The sequence below is a fragment of the Bemisia tabaci genome, chromosome 2 (assembly GCF_918797505.1).
Source record: "Bemisia tabaci chromosome 2, PGI_BMITA_v3".
Classification (NCBI taxonomy): Eukaryota; Metazoa; Arthropoda; class Insecta; order Hemiptera; family Aleyrodidae; genus Bemisia; species Bemisia tabaci.
In genome coordinates, this window is record NC_092794.1 from 48,367,133 (window position 1) to 48,392,574 (window position 25,442).

Sequence of the window (25,442 nt, forward strand, 5' to 3'; positions counted from 1 at the left end):
GTAAAAAAAGTTATATTTAGAAAGGTAGAGAATAAATGCTTAAGAATGAAAATGTTTTATTCTCAAATAACAAATGATAAAAACTTAACAAGAAATAAAAAGAAATAAATGATCAATAAAGAAACACAAGAGGAAAAGAGAACATTACACAAACAATAAAGATTTACAGCGAGTAGTTAATAAATAATGAGTAAAACTGGGTTCTGTCTTTCATTTGACAAAGCGTCAAAAACAAGGAGTGTGGACCACAGGACAGGCCAAGAATTAAGCATTACAGAATATGCTTTCTCATCATTATCTCACCCGGAAAAATTAGAATGCGTTGATAAATCCAAAATTAACTCATTAAAGACGGATTTGTTCTCCATTTTACATTGGAATCTGTAACTTCAAACTTTCCGCTCTAATAAAAACCGATATCAACCATCAAAAAGGAACCCTATCCTCTCAAAAATAACTAATTTTGCATTCTATTAAATTTCCTTTTCACTCTATTGCGCGATATTTGTAATTTTGCAAAGAAATATTCAGCAGGTTGAGAAAATGATTCAGTCTCAAAGAAACTTTCAAATTAGTTTCATGGTTGATTTGAAATGGGTAAGATCTGATTTATGAAAATTCATAGGTTGAAATTAACAAACATGGAAAATACCAATCGCTCTTTTATGAGTTCAATTTAAATTGTGTTTACCGTGTTCTATGCAACATTATTCTTGCCCTATCTAGTGGTCCGTTTAAACAGTCTCCATATTATGAATTTTGCGAACATGTGCCTCATAAGTGAGGTGGAAAATATTTTTTCATTGAAAAATCCTGATATTCCTAACTTTTCCAGATACTTATTTTACAAAAACAAATTGACCCTTCCGCTTGAGGGATCCTGATATTTTTTTGTCTTTTTTCAGTCAGTGATATTCATTTATCAAGGACTTCTTGTGAAAGAGTTTTCAACCCAAAAAAATCATTAGTTATGGCTGGAGAGGACTAGCTAAATTTTGACTGAGTTTGTGATTAGAGGAGTTGTGATGTGTAAAAAAGAGGGAAATCGGTGATTACAAATACTTCCTAGAATTTGAAAGTAATACATGTCTGCCATGAACAAATGTTGACTCAGCGATTCTTTCAAGAGTCCTTAGGTTTAACATAAAAATAAGAAAAGAGATACACTCAAAGACAGACTTTGATGCACACTAAGATTAAAATCATTACGTCCGCTGTCACAAAAGTGAATGGGACTTGACACATAAAGTAAGAAAATAAATGCGAATGATAATTCATAAGAATGATTCCAGGGAAAATTAACTGACCAACGCTAATAAAATAAGATACCTGTATACCTTACAATGATATTATGATTTGATAGAAAAATAAAGGAATTAACAGCACCTTTAATAAGTTTTACTCACACTAAATTCAACATAACAATAATGATAACGTAGAAAAAATATGGTTTTAGGTGAAACTTTGAATTACGAAAATTCAAAAATAGAGCAACACATTAAAAGTAAACTGTTTTGAAAAAAATTATGAGAGAAAAAATACCATCCATGATCCACTAATGATACTCAAAAAGTCAACACATGAAAAAATGTGGTCTTCTCATTGAGCATACAGTTAGGCTCACATGATAATTGGTCACATTAGAGATAAGACTTTGTGAATGGTCCATTTATGCGAATCACTGAATATGATGAAAATTACTTTTAATCGAAAATATTGATAGGATTTTAACTGGGCTTTAAGGCTGAACTGTTTCAAATAAGTTGAGGATTAAAGGAACAAATCGTATTGTGAATTTTTCATCCTATGGAGTGGAAAGGAACTAACCTATGCATGTAAAAATAGAGACAAATTTTATTAGTCTTACTTATTCGGAAGATTGGCACTATAAGTAAAAAAAAAACCATTATGGCATTCATTGAAACTTAGAGTGAGTTGCTATCACCCACTAACATGGATATGTTGTATCAGATGTTACGGAAAACACTATCCAAGGTAGGTTAGCAAATAAGTATAAGTATAGGGAAAGATTAGTATTTTCTCAAATTCATGCTGGATTTATGATTTTCACATCATTGGTTGGGAAGTGGGTAAACTTGGAGAAACAAATACTCTCTTCAATTGGCTTTCATTTCCACTTCATTCACTAGTCATTTAAAAGACTTGCAAAAGAAAAAATAGGTGTGAGCCTTGTTTGAAATATGATAAAGGTACTTTGAAAAGAAGTGATATCAGCAATCAGAGGAATGAAATCCCATTATTATACTATATATCTGTGTAACAGTTAGTTTTGGAGTGAGCCGCAAAATTTGACTATTTAGCTGGGGTCTGGACCCAATAATTACCTAAATAACTGGGAATTTAAAGTGATTTTGTTTATCTACAAGTACAGTTAAGTCTTAGTTGGATGGATAAAGGTAGGAGGAAAAAAATTTAGTGCATTTGAGATTCATGATACGTAGACTGTTAGCATTTCTTGGCAACTGCTATGAAGTGGATAATGGTAGAGTAGATACTAATGTGACAATGTTGATTAAGTAATTGGTTGAAATGCAAACTTTATACACCCTTATTAGTGGAGATCATCGACCTTTCTTTCCAATAATTTGTGACACAGGATTTAGGTATTTGGATTGATGTCTTGATTTTTATTGAATTAATGGGTATCTACAATTCTGTAGCTTGTGTAACTGACCAATGTTCGAAACTCACGGGCGCCAACGCGCCAAATGCGCCTAAAAAATGAAGGTTCTGCGCCAACATGGCCCCTAAAAATTGCCCTCTAAAAATCTGGATTTTCATAGGAAGTCACATTAAGAAAGAAATCAAAATCTATTTGAATTGAAAAAACTCAGAATTGTCAGCACTACAAGTGAAAGCTTTTTTTATTCCTCACGATTTCATTCTTGGTGCTTTTGTCTTTCCCAAGTTACAGCTACTTACTAGCTCTGTTACAAAAACATCTTGCGTCTAACTTTTCACTGAATGCACTGTAAAGTATAAGCAAAAAGTCAATTTGGCCCCTAAAAAATCTTCAACGGCGCTTAAAAATTGAGCTTGATGCGCCACATGGCTCCTAAAACTCGAAGTTGAGATTCGAACACTGTGACTGACCCATGATTTCCAGACAGTAATATTTTTCATCACTAGATGATTTAGAAAGTATGTCTTGTCCCGATTAATCCGGCTTGAGAGAATATTTCATTCAAACCAACATACAGATCTACCAACTTACATACAATTAATCATGAGAAAAAATAAACCTGAAATGACAGATAGATAAAGTCTACATAATATACAGAATATTTTTTTTTTTTTTTTAAACTCAGGTACATGAAAAAATATCATTAGATTATTTGGCATGATCGTAGTCTTAGTACAAAGACAAGTAAATGTATTTATTCTTGTATTTACTCATCCACCACTGACCACTCTTCTCCACTCTTCTTTTATGTAAGACTTAAACCCGAATTTTTCATTGTAAAATGCATCTAGAAAGTGCAAGGCAAACTTTTTCTTAAGAGGACGAAAAAAAAGGGGGCAAATATTGAATGACAATTTGCCACTAAGACTTCTGTGTCAATCTGGGATGGTGTAATTTCAAACTTTCATTTTGCCTTTCAGTCCTTGTACTAGTTTGTACTATTATTTGAATGTCCAAATTCTTGAATATTGCCACTCAAAGAATAAGAAGGGTGCATCATTTTTTACATAGTAGATAATTGTGGTGCATGAGTATACACTATGTCATGGAGCTGTTCACAAAATATGTAATGTTAAACTCGCCTTTTTCGCCAAAAGTGGCCTTCAGACCCATGATCAGGCCAGTATTGGACCCAAAAAGAGACCGAAAATGACTAAATCATGATATATTCTGCAGAAAATAGCCCTTAAATGAGCAAAAATCATTGAGTTGAGGAAATTAAAGGTCTACCCCTAAATCGGCCCTTACTGATACCCCTCCTTAATACAGAATATTCTGCTAATTGAGATGAAACATCTAAGAAGTTTCCGAGAAATTACGTTGACTAGTCTTCCAAAGAAAAAAAAAAGAGTATGACAGGAAGTCTGCAACGTCGCAAACAGAGATAAATGGTTTTGCACTTTAGCTACCGATATGATACTAAGTGGTTTGTCATTCGGTTTTTTAACAAGTAGAGAAAAATGAAAGAAATTAATAAAGAACTGTGACCAAGGCAATAATGATGGCTTCACTAAGCTTCCGTGACTTTGGCTTGATCATTCCACTAAAAATTAAATTTCCATTATGCAGTAAGCTTACAATCCCTCAGAAAAGGGAAGAAAAATCGGAACAGACTTTGAAAAAGTATAAAATTAACAGTGTCGAATTGTTTCTAAGACTGGAATGACTCATTTAAACAAGTACAAGAAAAAAAAGAAATACTAGTTTTTGTTCGAATGTTTCAAGCTCTGTAGCTCCATCATTGCAGAATGCATCTGGAAATGTAATCTTGACTCTAAAGAATAACCCGTGTAGTTTTTCCTGGAATCAAAAAATCAAAATGATTAGTATGACAAGAACAAGGTTTGATTTTTTCCGTCAGAAAGGGCTGGGTTTTTTTTTGAGGGGAGGGAAAGGGGCTGAAAACTGTTTAGACGTGGATACATTGACTTTTTAGTAAAATTATGTAGTTAAAAATTATGTAGATTGCAGCATAAAATGAGAACATATTCATGGAGCTGTAAAAGTTCTTAATTTTAGATGCAAATATTAAAAGAAAATAATAAAGTTGGTTGAGGCACATTGTAGAAGTTAACTGTTTGGGACCATTTGGAAACAGAATTATCAGGGTCCGTTCGTAACTTATGAAAAGCACTGGGGGGAGGGGGATGGAGGAGAGTGTTAAGCCATTTTGTTTTTACGCACTAAAGGATAGGGACCTACATTACAAAAATGTTACAAGGAATAGGGATATAAACAATGTTGAAAAAGTGCGTTACGTAATTCATGAACTCTCTCAGCGCTATTTATCTTTCTTTAATTACCCTAAGACTGGTGTATTTTCCGTATGAATGCTCAAACATTTCTACCCAATGCTCATCGACTGAGTTGCTTTCAGCCGCCAGAGGAACCAAACAGAATAAGATAAGTTCACTTTGACAACATATCTATGGTTAATGTGGTTAAACTTGCCAAAACTTTGGAAGACACCTGAGGCAACAAACTATGTTGTAAAGTAAGATATTTTTTATTGAGAAAGAGACAATATTCACTTACTTGGCGTCATCTAAAGTTTGGATAGCTCTCTGATTGTCGCCACCTTCGTGGAACATGATGCCTAACTCAACAAGAGCATACGGCACTAAATAGTTGTCCTCTTTGATTTTCTTCTCCAAAGCGACAACATTCCTGAGATTCTCCTCTGCTAACATGGGATTGTTCATTCGACGCAAACACGCACCTTTGAGTAAGTAGAGTAGAGCACGATTATCTGCCTCAAATTCTGAACCATATTGTTCTGAAAAATTACACAAAAATAGTCAAGATTCTTTCATGATTATGACTTGTGATGACTGAGAAAGTTTTTGTGCACAGCCTAAGAATACATACATACTACCATGCACTCCTGATGGCCAGATGAGATCATGAAAAGAAGAATGTCAATGTCCACCTGACACGACCAATTCATGGACCAATTTATAAATACTGCTGTGCTATCAGAGAAAACAGTAAGTGTAAACCTACAGTTTTGGGGAAATAGGACACATCACAACAGAACTCCAATATATGTCGTGCAGAGAGTGGCCACAACATCAAAAAAAAGAGGAGTTTCAGAGTTCTCTTGTTCCAAGTCTTTTTCCTCATTGGAGCTTCTACATTGGTTACAGATTGCATTAAACGCATTCCCATAGACTAAATTATACTGCTGAGATAGCAAAGAGTGCCGCAAGTACAAAAATGAAGATTATGGGCTCAGTGATATCTGAGCAAAAATAGTTGATATTGAATAGCTTTCCTTTAAAAAAATGAAGTATATCTGAAGTCTACAACTTCGCAAGCCGAGATACATAATTTGAGAGTTTTACCATCAATATGATTCCAAGATGGACACTAATTGGACTTATTTATGCTAAGAAATGTACATAGGTTTACATGCAAAATAGTTCCTTTTAGCATAAATACGTCAAATTAAGAATGAAAAGTAATAAAATAGGTAGATGCTTTTGAACTCACCAGGGTCTTTTTCAAATTTGAGCTCTGCGTCAGAGATAACCTTATAAAATCGATCACTCAACTCTCGCTTCTTTCCTATGACTTTGAACAAATTCCAAACATAGATAAGTTCCAAGGCAGGCAATATCAACTTGTTGTTCTGCGAGAAGAATCTCTTAGACTTCTTTACGCAAAATTTCTCCATCGGAATCGATTTGCCCGCAATCCTCTGCTTCCAGCGAGGTACATTCCTGAATAAAATGACAATTATATTAGCATCAGAAAATCACAATTGAAAACTGATGAAGGACAGTTGATGAAAGTGACCAACAACTATAAGGTCAAAATTAATTCTGGTGGCGAGTACTCACTTAAATGTGACGAAGGGTCAAAGTTTCTCAGAGAAAATTGAGTGCTGGGAACGAGAATTCCTTATCACTTTTTAAATTCTGGAGGAGTATTGTATAAACATGTACATACGTACATTTTTTTATTGAAGTTCCTAGGAAAAAATATTTTAGCTTTAAAGAAAATTAATAAATGATTGGGGCATTTTTGGGGATTAAAAGATAAAAATTACCTCATTAAATTTACTACGGCCTGTTGCTCTTCACCAGAGAGGTCATCAAAATACATAAGCATGATGGAGACTTTGTGATAACTGTAGATTGTCCTGGACCATCTACTGTCATTCAACAAACTGGTTGCATGAATATTGGCTTCTTTCCAATCTAAATTAATACTGAAACGAAAAATGGAAAAATAAATTAGGCAAAAGGCAAGCAAATGAGGAACCAGAGACTGCAACATATTTGATGAAAGTATTATCCAATAGTTGTAAGAGCAAAGGGAGCTGCTCTTGTGACTGATGTTTTGCAGTTTTTTCTATTATATAATTGCTTAAAAATTAAGCAGACTCCAAAATGATTGAGAGTGTCTCATAGAAATTCATTTTAAATCAATGAAGTAACTATGTTTATCAACAGAAAATGCATTACCAAACTTTAAAAATCAAAAGAAACACTCTGAATTTTCCTGAGGAAAAGTATGCATAAAATTATTTTCCTATAAGTTGCGATACAATTGCAATCATTCACAAACAGTTTAGATGGAATCATCCTACCACTACAAGTATCGCAAAAAAAAAAAAAAAAAAAAAAAAAAAAATCTGATATCATGGAAACTTTATGGCATTCTGTTGCAAATGCTACCCTCAGTAAAATTCTGATTATTCGACTATGCAGTTGCAACATACTATCATCAATTCTCTTTTGAAAGCTGGCTCAAAGTGAGACCATGATAATCTTCTAAGAACTAAATACCTATTGGTCCACAGAAGTTCCCAGAAACAGATGTGATGGAATTGAACCCAAGTGTTTTGAGATTTCCAAGACTTGGTGTACCACGAATTGGCCTCCTTCAGATTACCCCTCATAAATTCTAGACGACCCTTGAAGTAGAGAAACCAAGCTCCCTCAGGATACAACTGGAAAAACATAGAAACTTGATTTATTATTTCAGTATTTCTTATACATAATAAAATATATCCGAAGGGCAACGAGGTTATCTGAATTTTAATTCGATACTTTAGAGAGTTGAATGTTGTTAATGTACAGCTGTCTCTCACTTATTCCAACTTCTGTAATTCAAGGTATAAGCCAGTTCACTTTAAAATCTCTATATGGTTCGGGGAAAAAATTGATGCACTTTTAAAAGCTCCTTGCATAAAACATTAATTTTTGAGAAAATATTTGAATATTATATCTGATATTTTATATAGATTGGGAAAAATTAGAAAAAAATCCTTATAAAATTGAAAAAAGTCACAAGAATATTAAAAACTTTGTATACTATCACAAGAAATTTGTCTAAGTCTGAGAGTTCATAAATTGTTTTATGTTCGAAATTGATGGACAAACCAATATACAAAGAATACAAAAAGAAAAATGTCGCAATTCGATAAAACGGGTAATTGTTACCGTATATGGGTAGAAAATGATTTAGTTCAATGCAACCACCCACTTCCACCATAGGGTCACTTAATTTTCTCTTTTTCTTTTTTGTCTATCGTTTTGTCTATCAATCTCGATTATCACCACGGTTTGCTCGTACCTTATTCTGTCTTGCCCTTGAAACCAAAACAAGAGTGAATCCTTATTTTTTTCAGAGCACAGCATGCATTGATATTTTGTGAGTTGCAGCAATACAAAACTGCCTAAATTCTGTCTGCCTGTCCTTTTCAATTCAACCAAGCTGCAATCTGATAAGGGATCAGTGGTTCCATCTGATCTGGTTTCATAAAGTTGGAACGATAAAAACACTGCGACTCTTTTTCCGGACAACAGTATGGAGCACCCTCTGTCCTGACCTGCGCTTGCAGAATATGTTATTTTTCAGGTGTTGTGAGGTGGGATATTTCCCAAAGCCAAGAATAAGAACCGCTTGTGCAGAGCTATGACATGAAACTGTAAATCCACACAAGTTGTATCGCATGATTGGGGGAAACAAAAGACTCATTCTCTGTCAAATGGTCTGAACTAAGTAGAAGACACATTATGTAGTTTCCTTTGAACTGTACTTACCATCAATTGTTTTTTAAGAATAGTATCACAAAATTGCAAATCACCATCGGTATGACTAAAAACATAGACGACAATAAGATTATAACTTAGTAGCGTCATGACAGATAAGACTTGTCTCAGACCTTGAGTTAAACCATAACTGGCTTCTAATTCTTGTAATCCTAGTTCCTGAAATAAATAAAAAAATAAAACCGCATGAGATTAAGTAAAGAAAAGCAGTTTGAAAAAATTAATTTCAAAGATGTCACGGAAAATGGCAACAGATATGAGCGAATATCGATTATTAAGTTTATAAGAACTGGAAAGGTTAATGTGAGAAGGAGGGAAAATTCTTATTACTCCTTGAAAAAGTTTGACAAACACGTATTAAAATCGAAATAATTCGAGATTCCTCTTCTTACTGCACAAAAAGCTTGTTCAAAATACTTATCCTCCTCCTAAGCTTTTCCTCCCTTTATATATGATTTTTTGAACTTTATGATAAGCTCTTTGGTTTTTCCACAAAATTTTACATCAGAATGACTGAATTACAACCCTGCAAGCATTCCTTGCCACTGCTCCATTGTTACAACAACTGAACTCTGAATTTATTAGATGTTATAAGCTCTGTTGCAAAACATTTTTCTCATTTTATAATTTTTCTGCAACAAAAACTTAAAGAAACTGAAAAAAACTATTATTTTTGAATGGGATTTCTATGATAAAAAGAGAGACATAAATTCCAGACAATATAACTTATAAATAAGAACAGGCAAAAGAGGACAAGAAAAAAATCTTCAGTAAGCAAATCGTCGCTTTACTGACATAAAGATGTAACTACACCAGTGGTGATTTTCCAAGTTGGCGATATTGTTTTTTCTACATTTAAATCCAATAAAAACATCGATTTTAGGTGAGGCAAGCTGTCTCACCAAGGAATCAATTGTTTTACTTATACATATTTAAATGGAGGAAAACCAGTGTTGCCAACTTTTAAGAATCAACACTGAACTACACTTAGCAATGAGACATTTCATCCAAATAACTCAATGCTCTCCTGTGTTCATCTCAAACTGTAGTTATGCCCTTTTGTCAGCCAAGCGACAAGCTAAGAGGAATACTTACTTTACTTCCAGAGAATCCTATAAATTCCAATAACTTAATTATCCTAGTAGGAAGAAGAGAGATCATCTGAAATGCGAAAAAACAAAAAATAATTAAAACCAGGATAGCTGGGAGGAAATGAAGGGGACGCTGTGTGAAGTGTGACAACAGGAGATTTTACATGAAATGAGGGATAGCCAACTCCCTGAATGGCTATGGGACGATAGAGGCTTGTAACAGTTAGAGATCACAGATGGTCAGAGAACGCTATGAAAGTGGCTCCTATGAAGATGATAATGAGAAAATGTCTCAAGTAATATGATGTACCTGACATTTGGAAGGGATCAAGAGGTAAAGTGAGTACTTGCATCCTCCTTCTTATGTTCAAAAACAATAGAATCTCCCAGTCAATGTTCCATGCAAAAGCAGGATCTCCCCATGAGAATATATGGCAATTTTAGCGAATCGAAATTCTACTACTTGTGATTAGTCCACAGCTATGCCGAGCAAATGCAGACTTTACTTCTAGATCCCTATTTTAGATTATTCTCTCAGTCTTCCTATCATGTTTTATTTTCAAAATTGAGGACAACTTAAGGTCATTTCTTGAAAACTGGTGATTTTTTTCTCTGTGTGAAGAATTTTCTGTGGAAATTTCAAGCAATAATGTTGGCAACGTTCTTTTTTGGTAAAATAAAATAGGAGCAGAGATTTTGAAATACTATAAACAAGTTAAGCATTCCTGTAGTTTTGCTATTGATAGGTCTACATACATAATAAAAAGACACACAAATTGAGTAGAGATTCCATTTCATCAATCTTTGTTTTTTATGGGGAAGAGGGGGAGGGAGGTCTTTTGACCAATTTATGTATGTACTTTCAACAGACTCTCTTTCTAGAAGTGCGAAATAATTCAGGGAAGCTACTTACTAGGTTAAAAGCACCTATTCCAACTCGAACTCCACTTTCAAAGTGTACTTTGTGAGGTTCTTTCTTGGCCCAATTCCTATGATTTAAAATATGACTACATTCCCTGAAATAAAAGAGCGAAATGGATGAAAATCAAATGGTGACATATACATTCGAAACGAATAGCGAGGGTTAATTTGAAGAGCTACAGGAATGACTCATTGAGAAAGAAAAATTAATACTTCTGTAATTATGGAGAAAAGAAAAATAAAATTAACAACAGAATCGTTCTTCAAAGTTAAGTACTGGACGTTCACCTTGCAAATTACTTGACGCGGAAACTGAGAATCTCAGTTGCCGCGTTGTCAGTTGATTTAGTTGTCATTTTAGTGTCATAGACTCCTTTTTTTTTTCTTAATGGCTACTGGACTTTTTACTTAAGCCAAAAGACTTAGCTAACAACTACTGAGTTATACACTACTAAGTTACACTAAGTTAACGCGCTTTATACTAAGTTAACAACTTCTAACTTGTACTAAGTTCTGTGTAATATTCACACATAATTAGCAGTGAAGCTCTATTAAGGTTCAGATTGCCTTAATTTCTATAACAATTGAAAGTTTTTTTGCTGAATTTCTGGAGGGGAAAAAAAATTAAAAAAAAAAGAAAAAAAGAAAAGAAAGAAAAACATCTCTTTTGACCTGGCAAAATAGTTAGACAAAGCTGGCCCCACTAAGATTGATGACCAAATGGAGGACGAGAAAAAATTGCCCGTGCAAAACAACCTGTTTGAGTTTCATATGAACTTTTGAACTGAGAAAATCCACCAGCTCATCATGACTATTAAAATGCACTCTGCTCATCTGAGCAAGACAGACAAATACAAGGCCAAGAATATTTGTCATGATAGCTAATTACTTGGCTCATTTTTCCTGAAGCGTCCAACATACACACGAGTTGTGCCAGTATTTTCTGTGGTAGTTTTCATTTTTAATTTTCCATTATGACAAAAACTGCCAACATCACCGAACAAAATTATGAAGATACTTTTGGTATGTTTTATTTTCAGCACTGTTGGAAAATCTTTCCACTGAGCACTGAATACATTATTTACTCTAGGACTGAAAAATTAACGAATGTTCAAAAGGGTTCCTGTTTTAGAAATATTAAAAGCGGACAGTACTAACTACTACTGTTTTTTCCAAAGAGAGAAATAATAGAATGCAAAAAAATAACTTACTTATAAGAATTAAAACAAGAACGAATTTTCAGTCCAGCTCTAATAAAACTGACTAGTGTTTCATCTTCAATGAATGAAAGTAAAGCTTTTAAGAGCAACGATTCTGCAAAACACAGCTCAGCATGAACTTCCTCTGCAATGATGAACAAAAGAAAAAACAAAGTTAGTTTCACAGATAAAATTTGTTCAATTTTAGAGAACGTAAAATATTTTATGTAAACTTGACTAAATCAGTTATGAAATTTAATTTAATGTAAATTACGTAATAGCTTGAATTTATTCAACATCAAACCGATGTGCATACATACAACTTCTTTTAATGCTTCTGATGAGAATAAATTGATAACCAACCGACCTATTGAATACTCGATATCTGTTTTGATATGATGACTTGGAGCACCTGTAAGGATAGGTATAGCATATAGTAGGGTCTCTCTACAATACATATAATAGGTTTTGGTTGCACTGAAATGGATCCAAACATCACCATTACATATCTCCAGGCTACCAATGGAAATAAATCCATATCTATCACCAAGTCGATACCTTTATAGGACATACTCTCAGTATAGTAGTCACAATGAAAGGAGCGTACATCATTGTTGAGTCTCAATAGAGTAAACTTACCGTTGGTGTAAACATCATAGTTGGTACGTCTAACCATTTTCCCTATCGATTCGGAGAAGGTGTTCTTTTTCCGATAATAATTGCATAGTTGGATGGCATCTTTCAGTGACTCTCCCGCTTTTTGGATACTATGCTATAGAGTAAAAGTAACGGAAGTAATTAGTACATTTCCAAAGAAAATCACAATAATCATGTATTGACAACAGAGACAAACACAGTAGGTAAAGGTATCAATTCATACTCCATGATGCAGTTGAGAACAGAGAATGATAATGCGGTAGAATCACGTTTATACGCGGTCTGAATAACCGCGGTTCAATTAGTCGCGATTCGGATTATCCGCGATTATTCAAACCGCGGTTCGATTAGCCGCAGTTTGGATTAACCGCAGTCTGAATAACCGCGGTTGGGTTAGCTGCGATTCGGTTCATTCGCGGTCTACATAACGCGGTTTGGATAGCCGCGGTTTGAATAACCGCGGTTCGATTAGTCGCGATTCGGGTTATCCGCGATTATTCAAACCGCGGTTCGATTAGCCGCAGTTTGGATTCACCGCAGCCTGAATAACCGGGGTTGGGTTAGCTGCGATTCGGTTCATTCGCGGTTTGGATAGCCGCGGTCTGAATAACCGCGGTTCGATGTGCCGCAATCGGCCGAACCTAGGTTCCGAACCAATCCCGCACCTATTATGTAAAGTACTAGCGTAATAAAGTGTACAGGGAAAGTTTCATTGGGTGAAAAATGTTTATTCTTCCGCTCAAAATTTTAAATTTGGGACAAAAACAACCAACTTCGGATTGACCACGAAAAAACGACCCGAATTACCGCGGATATTCGAACTTGACTGAACCTCCGAGTGGTAAATAACTGAATCTGGACTAGGGGAAAAGAACCAAAAATAACTGTTCTGCATCAAATGCAAAAATACGGTTAAGCTAACATACAGCAAGAGGGCTGGGAAAAGTGCAGAGACCTTGAAACGTAAAAGGATGCGTACGGAAGGTGAAGGACTAAGTTTAGTAAATAAAAGAATGGCGGAGAGTGTAATTTGGAGTGCAAGTTCAATGGCGAGTTACATAAGTTTAATTGTAAGGTATGACGCGTTGTAGGGCGAAGATGTTAATGGAAGCGAGGAACTTTTATGACGGACGAGCATGCGACCGGTTGGTTTCGCGAGTTTTCTTCGGGATACGTCAGTCCCCCGTTTCCCTCGCGAAGATCGTGACTACATTTTTATACTGCCTAATTTTTCCTCGCATTACCAGGATAATTTTGGGCATTTCTAACTGAAAATTTCTCTAACTTTTCCTCTGATCTCATTCCGGACTTTTAAAAATTTTGGGGTTAAGTTGCTGAATAGGTATACTTCTGAGTAAAAAATTGAATTTTCAGGTAAATTTTGCAATCTTGGAATGGAGTCACGAATGGATTTCCCACGTCTGGGAAACAACGAGTTGTGTTTTGTCAAATCGTGCATTGATGACTAGAGCTACAAGCTATGAAGACATGTTTGCCACGGATGTTAGAAAATTGAATTCCCTGATATTTTTCGGATTTCCCTGAAGAATTTTGGCAAAATTCCCTAACACTGGACGATATGCATGTTGCTTAAAAATATCTGCTTCCTGACTTGAACATTCAATTTTGGCTGTTAAAAATGTCGAATACTTTCTGAAGTGCAAATGGAGGAGATTCACCAATTATTCCCTACTGGCTTAGTCATTTTCCCTGATACTTTCCGGATTTTCCGGTTATCCTGGACTAAGGCAAACATGCGAAGAGGTTGTAATATGACTGTCGTGCTTAGGAAAAACGCCGTAGGTACCTTCAGGCGTTGCCACATTTCTTGATATAATACGACGAATTTCGAAAGTTGTGAGTATTTTTCTTCCAATTTTTCAAATGATTTTGTTCGCACTTCAATCTAAAATATTTGAAAATTTAAAGGAAAAATATGTTTGACTTCCTTCCCAAATAAATGGTTCATCAGTGGAAATTTTGCAACGTTTGAATGTTCATAAGGCGTTTTTCCTTAGCATGGCAGATAAAAAAGCATGGATTCGAGCGTTTTTCGAAATTATGACTTCAACTTCAACTTTTTTAAGCGTCGAAGCTTGTCAAGCATAAACGAAGTTTTTAAAATATTAATGAAATAAATGAAAAACAAATGGAAGTAATTGTTTTCAAACTGGGACATGAAGCCTACAACTTAGAAGGAAAAAAAATTTAAACGGCAAAATTTAAAAAGCCAGCTGTTAGTTTCGAAGGGTATTTACAAAATGTACAGGCTGATGTAAAAATCACGGAAAAACAGATAAAAAACTGAGAGCATCAGAAAACAGCAAAAAAGTAAAAATAATGCAAAAAGCTGAGTGATATGAGACAAAATAAGCGAAAGGACAGACTTGGTAAGATTTCGAACAATTTAATACCTGGTTAAAAGTTAGGACAGCCTCTAAGAAATCGAATACAGAATTCCCTATTGTGTGATACATACTGGTTCCAACCCTGAAAGAGAAAAAAAGGGATACATCCTCTTCATTTAGAACAGAACAGAGACACTAGCGATTCGCAATAAAGCTCAATAATGTTGTGGGGGGGGGGGGGGGTTGATAACAAATACTCAATTTTCAGTCCCGCAACATCAGTTTAAACTTACTGTGATCCATGAGATTCGTGTAAATTCTTAATTTTTGACTCTTTCCATATTAAATCATGAGCAGGGGACGGACCGACTCTAGTCAGGGAGAGCTTGACTTAAATTATGATTCAGCCCATAATTTAGGGATTTATCAAGAGCTGAAATTGACGTACTAGGTCATTTTTTATTTTTATGGAAAAAATTGTAATGAATATGGTTTCTTAGGAAGAGATACATTAAAAATATTAATTAAATTTTTAAATAATCATTGCGGGTTGCAGATGCAGCCCCATCTTTCGTTGATTATTCCTCACATTTGACGGAAAATGAAATTCCGCTTTTCAGGAGAATGAACTTTCTTAAAAACACATTACGTGGGATGTCATTTTGCATCTCTGTGAATGCACCCTGGGAGCAAATTATTCAAAGTTGCTAGACCAGGATTTTTTGGAGAGCTCTTATGAAACGATACGGAGGGGCTAAACGATACGACCACACTTTAAGGGGTATCTAATTCCAGCGCCCCACTTGATGGAACTAGTCGAGAAGTAAAACGGCTGAGCACGACGACCTACCAGGGTTTCATCATTTCTTTGGCTTCGTTGAATTTGTTATTGAAGAATAGGTTGATCGCAGTCTTGGCCTCGTCCAGGGCTGTATCCAAATCCATTTCGCACGGGCTGTTACAGAACAGAGACAAAAAACAATGAAAAACGAGCTTTTGCAAACGAGAATAGCGCGGAAATCATGCATTAACCCTTGACTGATATACACTGGAAAAAGAAAACACATTGGATCTAGAGTCCCGACTCTTAAAAACATCGACAAGAAAAAGTACTCTTGATTCAATCAGAATCTAGCTTAAATCAAGAACTAAGCCTCTTAATTTAAGCGGATTTCGTTTTGATTCAAGCAAAATTCCGATTGAATCAAGAGTATTTTTTCTTGTCAATGTTTTCATTTCCAGTGTATTTGTCTGATTGTAGGACCCCTATGATTAAGGGTATCCGAAAATGAAGCGCGAACGTTTTTAGAATAGATTTTTGGGCTTATTAAACTTTAAGTTGTTACTGTTATATAAAGTTTTCCCAAAAAAATCTCCGCCTTCAGAGTTATAGCCCCTCCTCCAGCACACCCTTCATATTATAATATCAGTTTTTTTTTTAGGTCGGCAATGTGTTCAGTGCGTAAAAAATCACACTGAAGTGCCAATCTTCGAGTATTCTCATTTACAACAGGCTGTCGTCACAATCAAGGAAACACAGTTTTTTGGCCCAAACTTTGAAGTCCTGTAACTCTAAAGGGGGGATGACTTAGTTATCCTAGACTTGCCTGGCCATCAAATTAAGGCCTAGTGCGTATCTCAATCGCAACGTTTAAACATCTTCAATTATTCATCGTTCCCATTTTTCTCCAAAAAAATGTACACAAATTTTCCGATGCAATTTTGTGTTACAACGCCGCTGCTTGAAGTGCGCATTTTTCAACTTGCACCGTTTGAGCACGGTGATTAGGTTACAATGATCTATCCTTTAGGATTTCCTAATGCCGCACCGCACATCTGGTATAGAGAAGATAATAATATTTTCGTTTCTTCTTCTTTTTCCGCACTTTCTTTCAGCGCGTTTTGATTACGACGTGACATTAATCACTTTCAGTTGTAGACACTGACGATAATAAACTGATTACTGATACACTTTGACTCATACACTTATCGCCTCACCAATTCACATAAAGCTCCAGCCGACTCCGCCTTTGAGTTGGATGTATTTATGCTGAAAGGAACTATGTGCATAGGGTTTGCGTGCTACATAGCTCCTTTAAGCATAAATACGTCCAATTCCGCCGTGCTAAAGAAGAACGCCGTATGAAAATTCGAGAGTTGCCAAATTTCCCTTGCTAAAACATGTATTTATGACGAAATTCATGCATATTTTTCCCTAAAATGTTCAAAAATTTAGATTAAATTGCGTTCAAAATTGTCTGAAAATTTTGGAAAATAATGCACAATTTTCTCAGTAAATTCGATTTGTATCAAAGGAAATTTGACAACGTCTGAAGGCTCATACGGCGTTCTTCTTTAGCACGACAGAATTGTAGAAGTGCGTTCCGTATTCTTTCAAATTCAAAATATATTTTTGAGGTTTTCCCTTTTGGACGGGTCAGTGACCAAGGTTTGAATTAGCCCCCTTGTTGGGAATCCTGGATCTAGAAGTTTCCAGGAACCATACATTTACTTTTTCAATGGACCAGATTTTTTCTTTTGTTTTTGTGTGGTAACAGCGAAATTCTCTTCTAGTTTCCACTCACTTCAAAACGCCGGATAGAGCAAGGTCGATGTCGCGACAGAAGAAATCAAGGCTCTACCTACAAATTTTTCGTGCGTTAAGTTTCGCCTAAAGCATCCTTTATTAGTAGGCGCCGAAACAGGCTTGTTGATCAGGAATGAATCTGAATATTAATTAATCCAAGATGTATTGTCTTTTCGACTACAGGGTGTCTACTAAGACAGGCTGGCCAAAAATTAGTACTTTTTCAGTACATTCCAAAGAAATTCGGTACTTCCTTTACGGGAAAATTCATTACCTTTTCAGTGCCGCCATTTGACGAAATTCGAAAAATTTCAAAAATTTGAATTTCTCGCTCAAATTGCGACAAGTATTACAAAAAATGAAAAAAATTCCGGACCTTTTTGCGAAATTTCTGCACTTCTTCAGTACTTCCGGACCGCCCTTAAAAAATCAGTACTATTTCCGGACTTGTAAACACCCTGCTTGTTAATTAGGAATGAATCTGAAGATTAATTAATCCGAGATGTATTGTTTTTTCTACTAATATTTTTAGTTGATTGAAATTGAAGTTTCCTAAAACCAAAAGATTTTCCTATAGTTGCGATTTTAAATGGATTTTGTACACTAAATGACTTCAAATCGCTTCTTCTTGGGATTTGTTTGGCCGTAAATGACGGTTGAAGCGGAAAAGCTAGAAACGCTGCGAGGAGATAAAGATCTGGAGATGAAACTGCGACGTGCGACAATTACAACCGTGACTTGTCACAATCGTGAGTATAACTCAACGATAATCACTGCAAAGTGCTTGGACCCAATTACTACGAAGATGGTAAACTTATTCTAGAGAGTACTTACATAGGCTGCGTCTCGAAGGCATCTTCAAACTGAAATGAAAACAAAAGCGGTGGTTAGTATTAATACATTTTCAAATATAGTGTAATAAATTGTAGACTAAAATAAAATAGTAAGTTGAAATTTTTATAGCCAACGTCATCAGTTTGTGTAAAATAAAATAGGCGTCATGCAGGTTGATGATTGAAATTAAAGGGAAAATCTATAGGCAAAGAGAAAATGGACTATCTAATAGAAAATTTGCACTCAATTTTTTCTTTATTGCTTTTTCCGAGTGCTTAATTTGATTTTGAAATTTTCTTCTGACGGGAAATAGACTAAAAATACATTCATGAGTGAGAAAATGCCGTCTAGAGACGTCATCTGGCGGCATTTCAACTCATGTATTTTAACAGGTTGTATAACTCTGTCATATTTCCTCCAATGATTGTTCGATTTATGAACTACGGCTATCCTCGTGTTCAGTTGACTCAGCAGTTTCCACTTAGACACGAAATTTATCTGATTTCAGACACCTGCAAAATCTCCATTTGTAATGAACAAAGGAGATAAGTAATAGACTAACTGACGGCAACCCAGAAGACACCCATAGTCCATCATCATTTTCCCTCCTAGTCTATGACGACCACCCGTTTCAACCGATAGGATCCCCCCATTTTCCCTTTGTATCCTTTGTCTATCGATTTGTCTTTCAATTTAAATAATCAACCTTCACAGTTAGATACTTTTTGTCTGGTTTTGAGTACCACCAGTTCACCACCCTTTTGATATGTCGCAGGCAAATAGTCAAATCAGGCATTTTAAAAGTGCCTGGGAAGACAGTCAACTTTTCAGAGTTTACGAGGCGCCTCGTGTTTTCAGAAAGACCTCTCAAATTTCGAATAATTTAAGAGTTAAAATCCATAAAAGTACAGACTGTCATTGCATTTCCCGTTCAAAAATGCTAATATTTCTTCAGGTGTCCAAATTGTGAGAAGTATTCATTTTATAAAATGCTGTATATTTTGGGATGGACGGGCATTCATGGACAAAAAAAACTTATTTATGATTGTATGAAACAAATTTTTATAGAGAATTTCTTCCCACATGATTAGACAATTATTTTGTCAACAGTTAGCAAAATAATCAGGATTCTAGTCTAAGTAAGAGTATTTGACTATTTTCCTAGGCATTTAGCCAAATGCCTGATTTGACTATTTGCCTGCGACAGATACATTACAGGTAAACGAACAACTGGATGCTTCATTGCTAGAAAATAATACTAAATCTGTAATCCCATCTCGAGAGTAATGAGCAAACACCAGGTGAGTACGCGTGCGCAGCGTTTATTCGGCGTTCAAACGAAGACGAGTTTTTTGGCGATGGATATTAATAGGTGTCATCAAGTCTCATTGAATTGGAAACGCAGACGAAATGTATAAATGCAGCAGAAGAGAGTCGTACGGACCGAATGCAAGCGACATGCCCTTGGCCTTGCTCGACTAATTGCTTGCAACTCGGTTATGTAATTGACCGAGCTAATCACGGCGCCGATCGTTTAAGCCGCGCGCTGCACCTAAAAGTGCAAGTGCGGATGGGTACTTAATATTCGTATGGCTCCGAAATGTCAACGCTGCGCTGAAAAAACCTGTGCGGCACAACGCGGCGCGGGCTTTTGTAACTTGCGTTGTGCCGTAACGCACGCGGTAACGGCAGGTTTGGGGGGAGGGGGACAAAGTGTGATTACATAGAGCAAAATATGCCTCCAAGCGGGAAAATTACCTGGGATAGCTGATGATTGTTAGAAAAGTACCTATTTATAAAGCATTGTGTCGATAATTCTTTCCCATAATCATTCCTTGATTTTGCCCTGATTTTCGGGAGCTCATTCCTTGATAAGAAACTGAAGTTTTTTCCCACTTCCCCGAGATTTTCTGGGGAAAAACCACCTAAATTTCCCGAGTTCCAGGAATGAATGTAGATTTTTTTTAATACTTCAGCCGATTCCTTGGCGCACATTCAAACTTTCAATTCAAGAAGCTTTTCTGATGTTAATATTATCTAGTCAATGAAAGTTTCTCTATTTTAACGATGATTTGAATTTTCAAATATGTCATTCAAGAGGTCAATAATGGCGGCTCAGGTGTAATACCATAAACCTCAATAAGAAGAGATACTTAAAATTTCCGCAAAATTTGAAAACGAAATGACTCGAAGCGGCACAGGAAAAAATTCCCGATTTCTGGAACAGATTTCCGATTTCCAAATCCCGGGTTTCCTCCGTTATTCACGATCCTACATATCATGCTTTAAAGGGAGAGTACGGTCGCTGAAGGATCATCTTCTGACTGGCTTAGCCATCTTAGGCTTCATGGGGCCCCAAGGATAAAAAAAAAATGCCGGGTGTTGCAAGCAAATTATTTAAAAGTGTAATAATCAGGATTTATTTGCATGGATCGCCGGAAATTTCACTCAAATAACGCTGTTACGTGTATTTACTTAGTTTTGGCAAACGATCCTAATTCCAAATTCTATTGATGAATACAACAAAATAATCGATGAGTATATCTATATCCCGCAGTACTAGTTACTCATTTGATTTATACATACAAAACACAAGATACATATATCTAAACATTTAAATTTATAGACAACTTAATGAAAGCCTGGTAAAGTTTATATTGATAGAGAACTTCAAAAGCAAGACTTCGCCATAGAGCGCCTTCAAATCCCGGCGATACTTATCGCTTCACCAGACACTTAGTTTAGTTGCCTATCCGGCCAAAATCTAACTAACAATAGGGGCACTGATTTCACTATACTTACGCTATGCATTCTAGAAGAAAAAGCGTAAGTTTGAATCTCAAGCATGATAATCGGTACTCTCTATCCTCTTTCTTTGTCTCTGAACCTCTGAATTTTTACAAGTTCATATGCAACGAAAGTATTTTCCCCCAAAAAGCCGGAAAGTAAAAAAAAGACATGCTCTCGTTACGTTGTCTATCGATAATCGACTCTTTAGAAAAGTCTATTCATATAAATAAACACATTGATTTTTTAGATGTGTCCATCGATATAAATATGCAAAGCTAGACTCAGAAATTTTTGCTCTTCTCGTAAATCGGATGAGGAATTTTTTATGTAAACTGGACCGCAATTGGACATATTCATGCTAGAAGAAACTAAGTAACAAACGATTAAATCAAAAGGAACTAAGTGCATGGGATTTGCGTGAACCATAGTTCCATTTAATTATTTTTCACCTAGTTCCTTTCTGCATAAATGGCCCAATAGCGGCCTGATTATAGATTTGATATGGGCACCCCACGAAAGACCCTTTAGTTAGTCCATCATTTTCCTCTTAAGTGTATAACAGCCTGCCATTCCAACCACACGGAGAAAAAGAACTTCGTGCAATGAGACCCGGAGTTCAGGTCATATGGATCCGTGAAAGTCTTCAGAAGGTGCATCCAAAAATGTAGGCCGCCGAAGTTCGTGTTATACATCTGAAATACTTCGGTATACTTCGACTGACCCCCTAGAAGTTTCTACCGAAGTACTTCAGATAAGTGACCCGAAATTTGCAGGGTTGCCACAGAATTCAGAAAATGAAATTTCTTGACAATTACCTGATTCTCGTAACACATTTTAGTCAAATTTTCTGACAATTATAGATACGCCAGATGATTGGAAACACGTAATTAGAAATTGTTAACTCAAAATTTGTTGTTTCGAAACGTCGAACCCATTCTAGAAAATAAGTAAAGATGACTTATTGATAATTTTCCCCTGACATTTCCAGAGTTTCTCTGACTTTTCAGGATTCCCTGGCATTTCCCGGTATTCCCTGAACGCGGCGACCCTGAATTTGGCAACTGGACCTCAAGTTGTACCACGTTTAGCAAAAAGGAAACAAGCCATATTAGCTATTGCAAAATTTAACTGCATAGACAATTCAATTTTTCACAAGAAAACATTTGAGCGGATTAATTTGAACGTTTAAAGGAATTTTCTTCGTACTAAGCAGAAAATTCACTGACATTTGCACAAAAATCCACACGACTGTTTTCAAGTAAAAAAGTAAGTTGCCCAATTAAATTTGGCAATGGCTGATGTCGCTTGGTTCCTTTCTGCTTAACGCGGTCTAGTTTTCCGATGCACGATCTGGAAACTTCAGAGATCCATGTGACCTGAACTTCAGGTACCATACTCGAAGTTGTTTTCTCCCTGCGATATTTGACCACTCCAATCTCCTTTTGTCTAAAGCTTTATCTATAAATTTCAATTATAAGCCTCCTGGAGATAAATGTTCGAATTCCCTGAACTTCAAGTTCCATGCACGAAGTTGTTTCCTCCATGCGATATACGGTAGCTGCAATTTACGTTTGTCTAAAGCTTTGTCTATAAATTTCAACTATAAGCCTCCTGGAGAAAAATATTCGAATTCCCTGAACTTCAGATACCATGCTCGCAGTTATTCCCTCTCTGCGATATACGATAGCTCCAATTTCCTTTTGTCTAAAGCTTTGTCTATCAATTTCAATTATAAGCCTCCTGGAGAAAAATATTCGATTTCCCTGAACTTCAGGTACCATGCACGAAGTTGTTTCCTCCATGCGATATACGATAGCTCCAATTTCCTTTCGTCTAAAGCTTTGTCTATAAATTTCAATTACAAGCCTCCTGGAGAAAAATATTCGATTTCCCTGAACTTCAGGTACCATGCACAAAGTTGTTTCCTCCATGCGACACTGGAAAAAAAAAAAAACACATTGGATCTAGAGTTCAGACTCTTGAAAATATAGACAAGAAAAAATACTCTTGATTCAATCAGATTTTTGCTTAAATCAAAAGGAAATCCGCTCAAATTAAGAGGCTTGGTTCTTGATTTAAGCTAGATTCTGATTGAATCAAGAGTACATCTTCTTATCGATGTTTTTAAGAGTCTGGACTCTAGATCCAATGTGTTTTTTTTCCAGTGGATATACGATAGCTCCAATTTCCTTTTGTCTAAAGCTATGTCTATAAATTTCAATTATAAGCCTCCTGCATGGAGAAAAATATTCGAATTCTTACCTCGTCATCGAGATCCGAGTCGGAATCAGCCATGGTTATCCGCTCCATCGCTGAGCGCCAAGAAGCACCGCACCGGTCGCTCTGGAACACGAACACAAAAGCTATCGTTAGAGAAATTGGATGGAAATCGAACTGGCGAAAAGGAAATTGGTGAAAAAACCACGCGCGAACGCTCCACTCAACCCCGAATAACTGACTCGGAGAACGGTAACGACTCCGCTGGACCTTGCGATACCCCTCCCATCATCTCGGAAACATCTCACACGCCTCATCAATTTTTTTCGTGGCTTTTTTGTTCGCCGCGCACCTTTCCGCCATGCAATTTTACAAGATTCACGGGGGATTAAAAAAATTCGCGGAGCACTGTTATTCACGAGCACCGCTGTCACTTTCTGGAATGAAATCAGGGCGTGTAACACTGATTAAAAAAGAAAAAAAAATATGATTACCCTGATTTTTAAGGCTGAAATGAGTATATTAGACTGATTATTGGCAATTTTCAGGGGAAAATATACTTAAAATTAGTTTTTTCGGCGTAAAATTTTGTGAGTAACCAAACAGTCCACACTGAAAAGAACTCCGGTTGTAGTCGTACTTACGTGTTACAATTGTTATAAAGATATACCATCCACTCCCGGCTCAGAGGCTGAAAGTTCCGGATACGGTGACCGTTGTTCCGGCCTCTGAACCCGGAGCAACCGAAGCTACGGCTCCACCAACCGGAATTTTCCACCTCTGAGCCCGGAACGGACGGAATGTCTATTGAACCCGTGATTACAACTGTAGAGGCCGGAATTTTTTGCAAGTGCAGTAAAAATCATCTCTGAGGGGAGAAAAAGCTACTTAAAATCCGACCAATCAAAAGCCCTCATGCAGTCAAGATGATGTAGCATAGTTATGTCTGATGTTGAGTTCAGCCAATCAGCAAACGCTATTTCCCCCGCTTGGCCTAGCCACACCAGAGCCGCCAAAAATATCGTTTCAAATGGGTCCTGTTTTTTACTTTTTCAAATCGGGGTTTCTGCACCATTTAGGGTTTAAAAAAAACTTTAAAAAACTCCAGAAAGATTGTTTCAGTCCACACTTTTAGGCAATGCATTAAACAGAGTTGCCACAGAATTTAGAAAATGAAATTCCCTGACATTTTCCTGACACATTTAGGTGAAATTCCCTGACAACTGAAGATGTGACGGATGATTAAGAATGCATGATTGAAAATAGTTTTCAAGTAAAATTTGTTGTTCAAAACCTCAAACCCTTTCTAGAAAGCAAATGAAGGCGATTTAACACATTTTCCCTGACATTTTCGTCATTTTCCCTTACATTATTTCCCGGGTTTCCCTGACCTTTTAAAATTCCCTGACATTTCACGGCTTCCCCTGACATTTCCCGGTTTCCCCTGACTTTGGCAACTCTGATAAAAAAAGAAATGAGAACCACTGACCGATTTCGTTGATTTTTGAACAATCCCAAAATCAAAAATTTAACAGATACTGTGATATTTCAAGTACGGCGGTAAGGTTCCGCGGTGTGGATGGAGAGAAAGAGGAAGGCAGGGAAGAGGAAGCAAAGGAAAACGAGCGCAAGTGCGGCTCGCGCATAGGAAACAACGAAGAACGGACACAGGTTGGTGCAGCTGTTCCGGATTCCTGTCGCGCGCCGTTTTTGTGGCCAGTTTCGACTTCTACGGCGAGATGATAAAAAATCAGGTCTGCCTCCTGACTCTGACCTTGTCATTGCTCGCATCTTAGAGGACTTGTCGTCGCATTAGCCCGGCTAATGCACACGACAAAAGGGCTTAAGCAATAAGCATGCAGAAAAAAGAATCATACTCGAAGAGAACAGTACCGCTGTGCCAAGAAAAAACCTCGTATGAGCCTTCGGACGTTGCCAAATTTCTTTTGATTCAAAATGAATTTTTCAATGGGAGAATACAGGATGATCCATGGTTAAACGGCCAGACTGCAAGAGTCGAAACACCTCCAAA

At 36.4% G+C, this 25,442-nt stretch overlaps 1 protein-coding gene across 6 annotated transcripts in view; it reads right to left on the reverse strand.

Moving 5' to 3' along the window:
- Positions 1-36: 36 nt before the first annotated feature.
- The window catches only part of LOC109044156 (tetratricopeptide repeat protein 39B), a 59,351-nt gene continuing 33,945 nt past the window's right edge, over positions 37-25,442 (reverse strand). For all 6 annotated transcript variants that reach the window (XM_072297478.1, XM_019061715.2, XM_072297480.1 and 3 more), the window contains exons 2-15: positions 23,456-23,536; positions 18,404-18,432; positions 15,833-15,937; positions 15,049-15,124; positions 12,617-12,749; positions 11,990-12,122; positions 10,771-10,873; positions 9,862-9,927; positions 8,758-8,925; positions 7,498-7,661; positions 6,756-6,917; positions 6,197-6,426; positions 5,240-5,480; positions 37-4,504 (exon numbers count right to left, since the gene is read on the reverse strand). In XM_072297478.1, the coding sequence (XP_072153579.1) occupies positions 4,405-4,504; positions 5,240-5,480; positions 6,197-6,426; positions 6,756-6,917; positions 7,498-7,661; positions 8,758-8,925; positions 9,862-9,927; positions 10,771-10,873; positions 11,990-12,122; positions 12,617-12,749; positions 15,049-15,124; positions 15,833-15,937; positions 18,404-18,432; positions 23,456-23,503 (1,758 nt within the window). In that variant the 5' untranslated portion in view covers positions 23,504-23,536 and the 3' untranslated portion in view covers positions 37-4,404. The remainder of the gene's footprint in view (positions 4,505-5,239; positions 5,481-6,196; positions 6,427-6,755; positions 6,918-7,497; positions 7,662-8,757; positions 8,926-9,861; positions 9,928-10,770; positions 10,874-11,989; positions 12,123-12,616; positions 12,750-15,048; positions 15,125-15,832; positions 15,938-18,403; positions 18,433-23,455; positions 23,537-25,442) is intronic.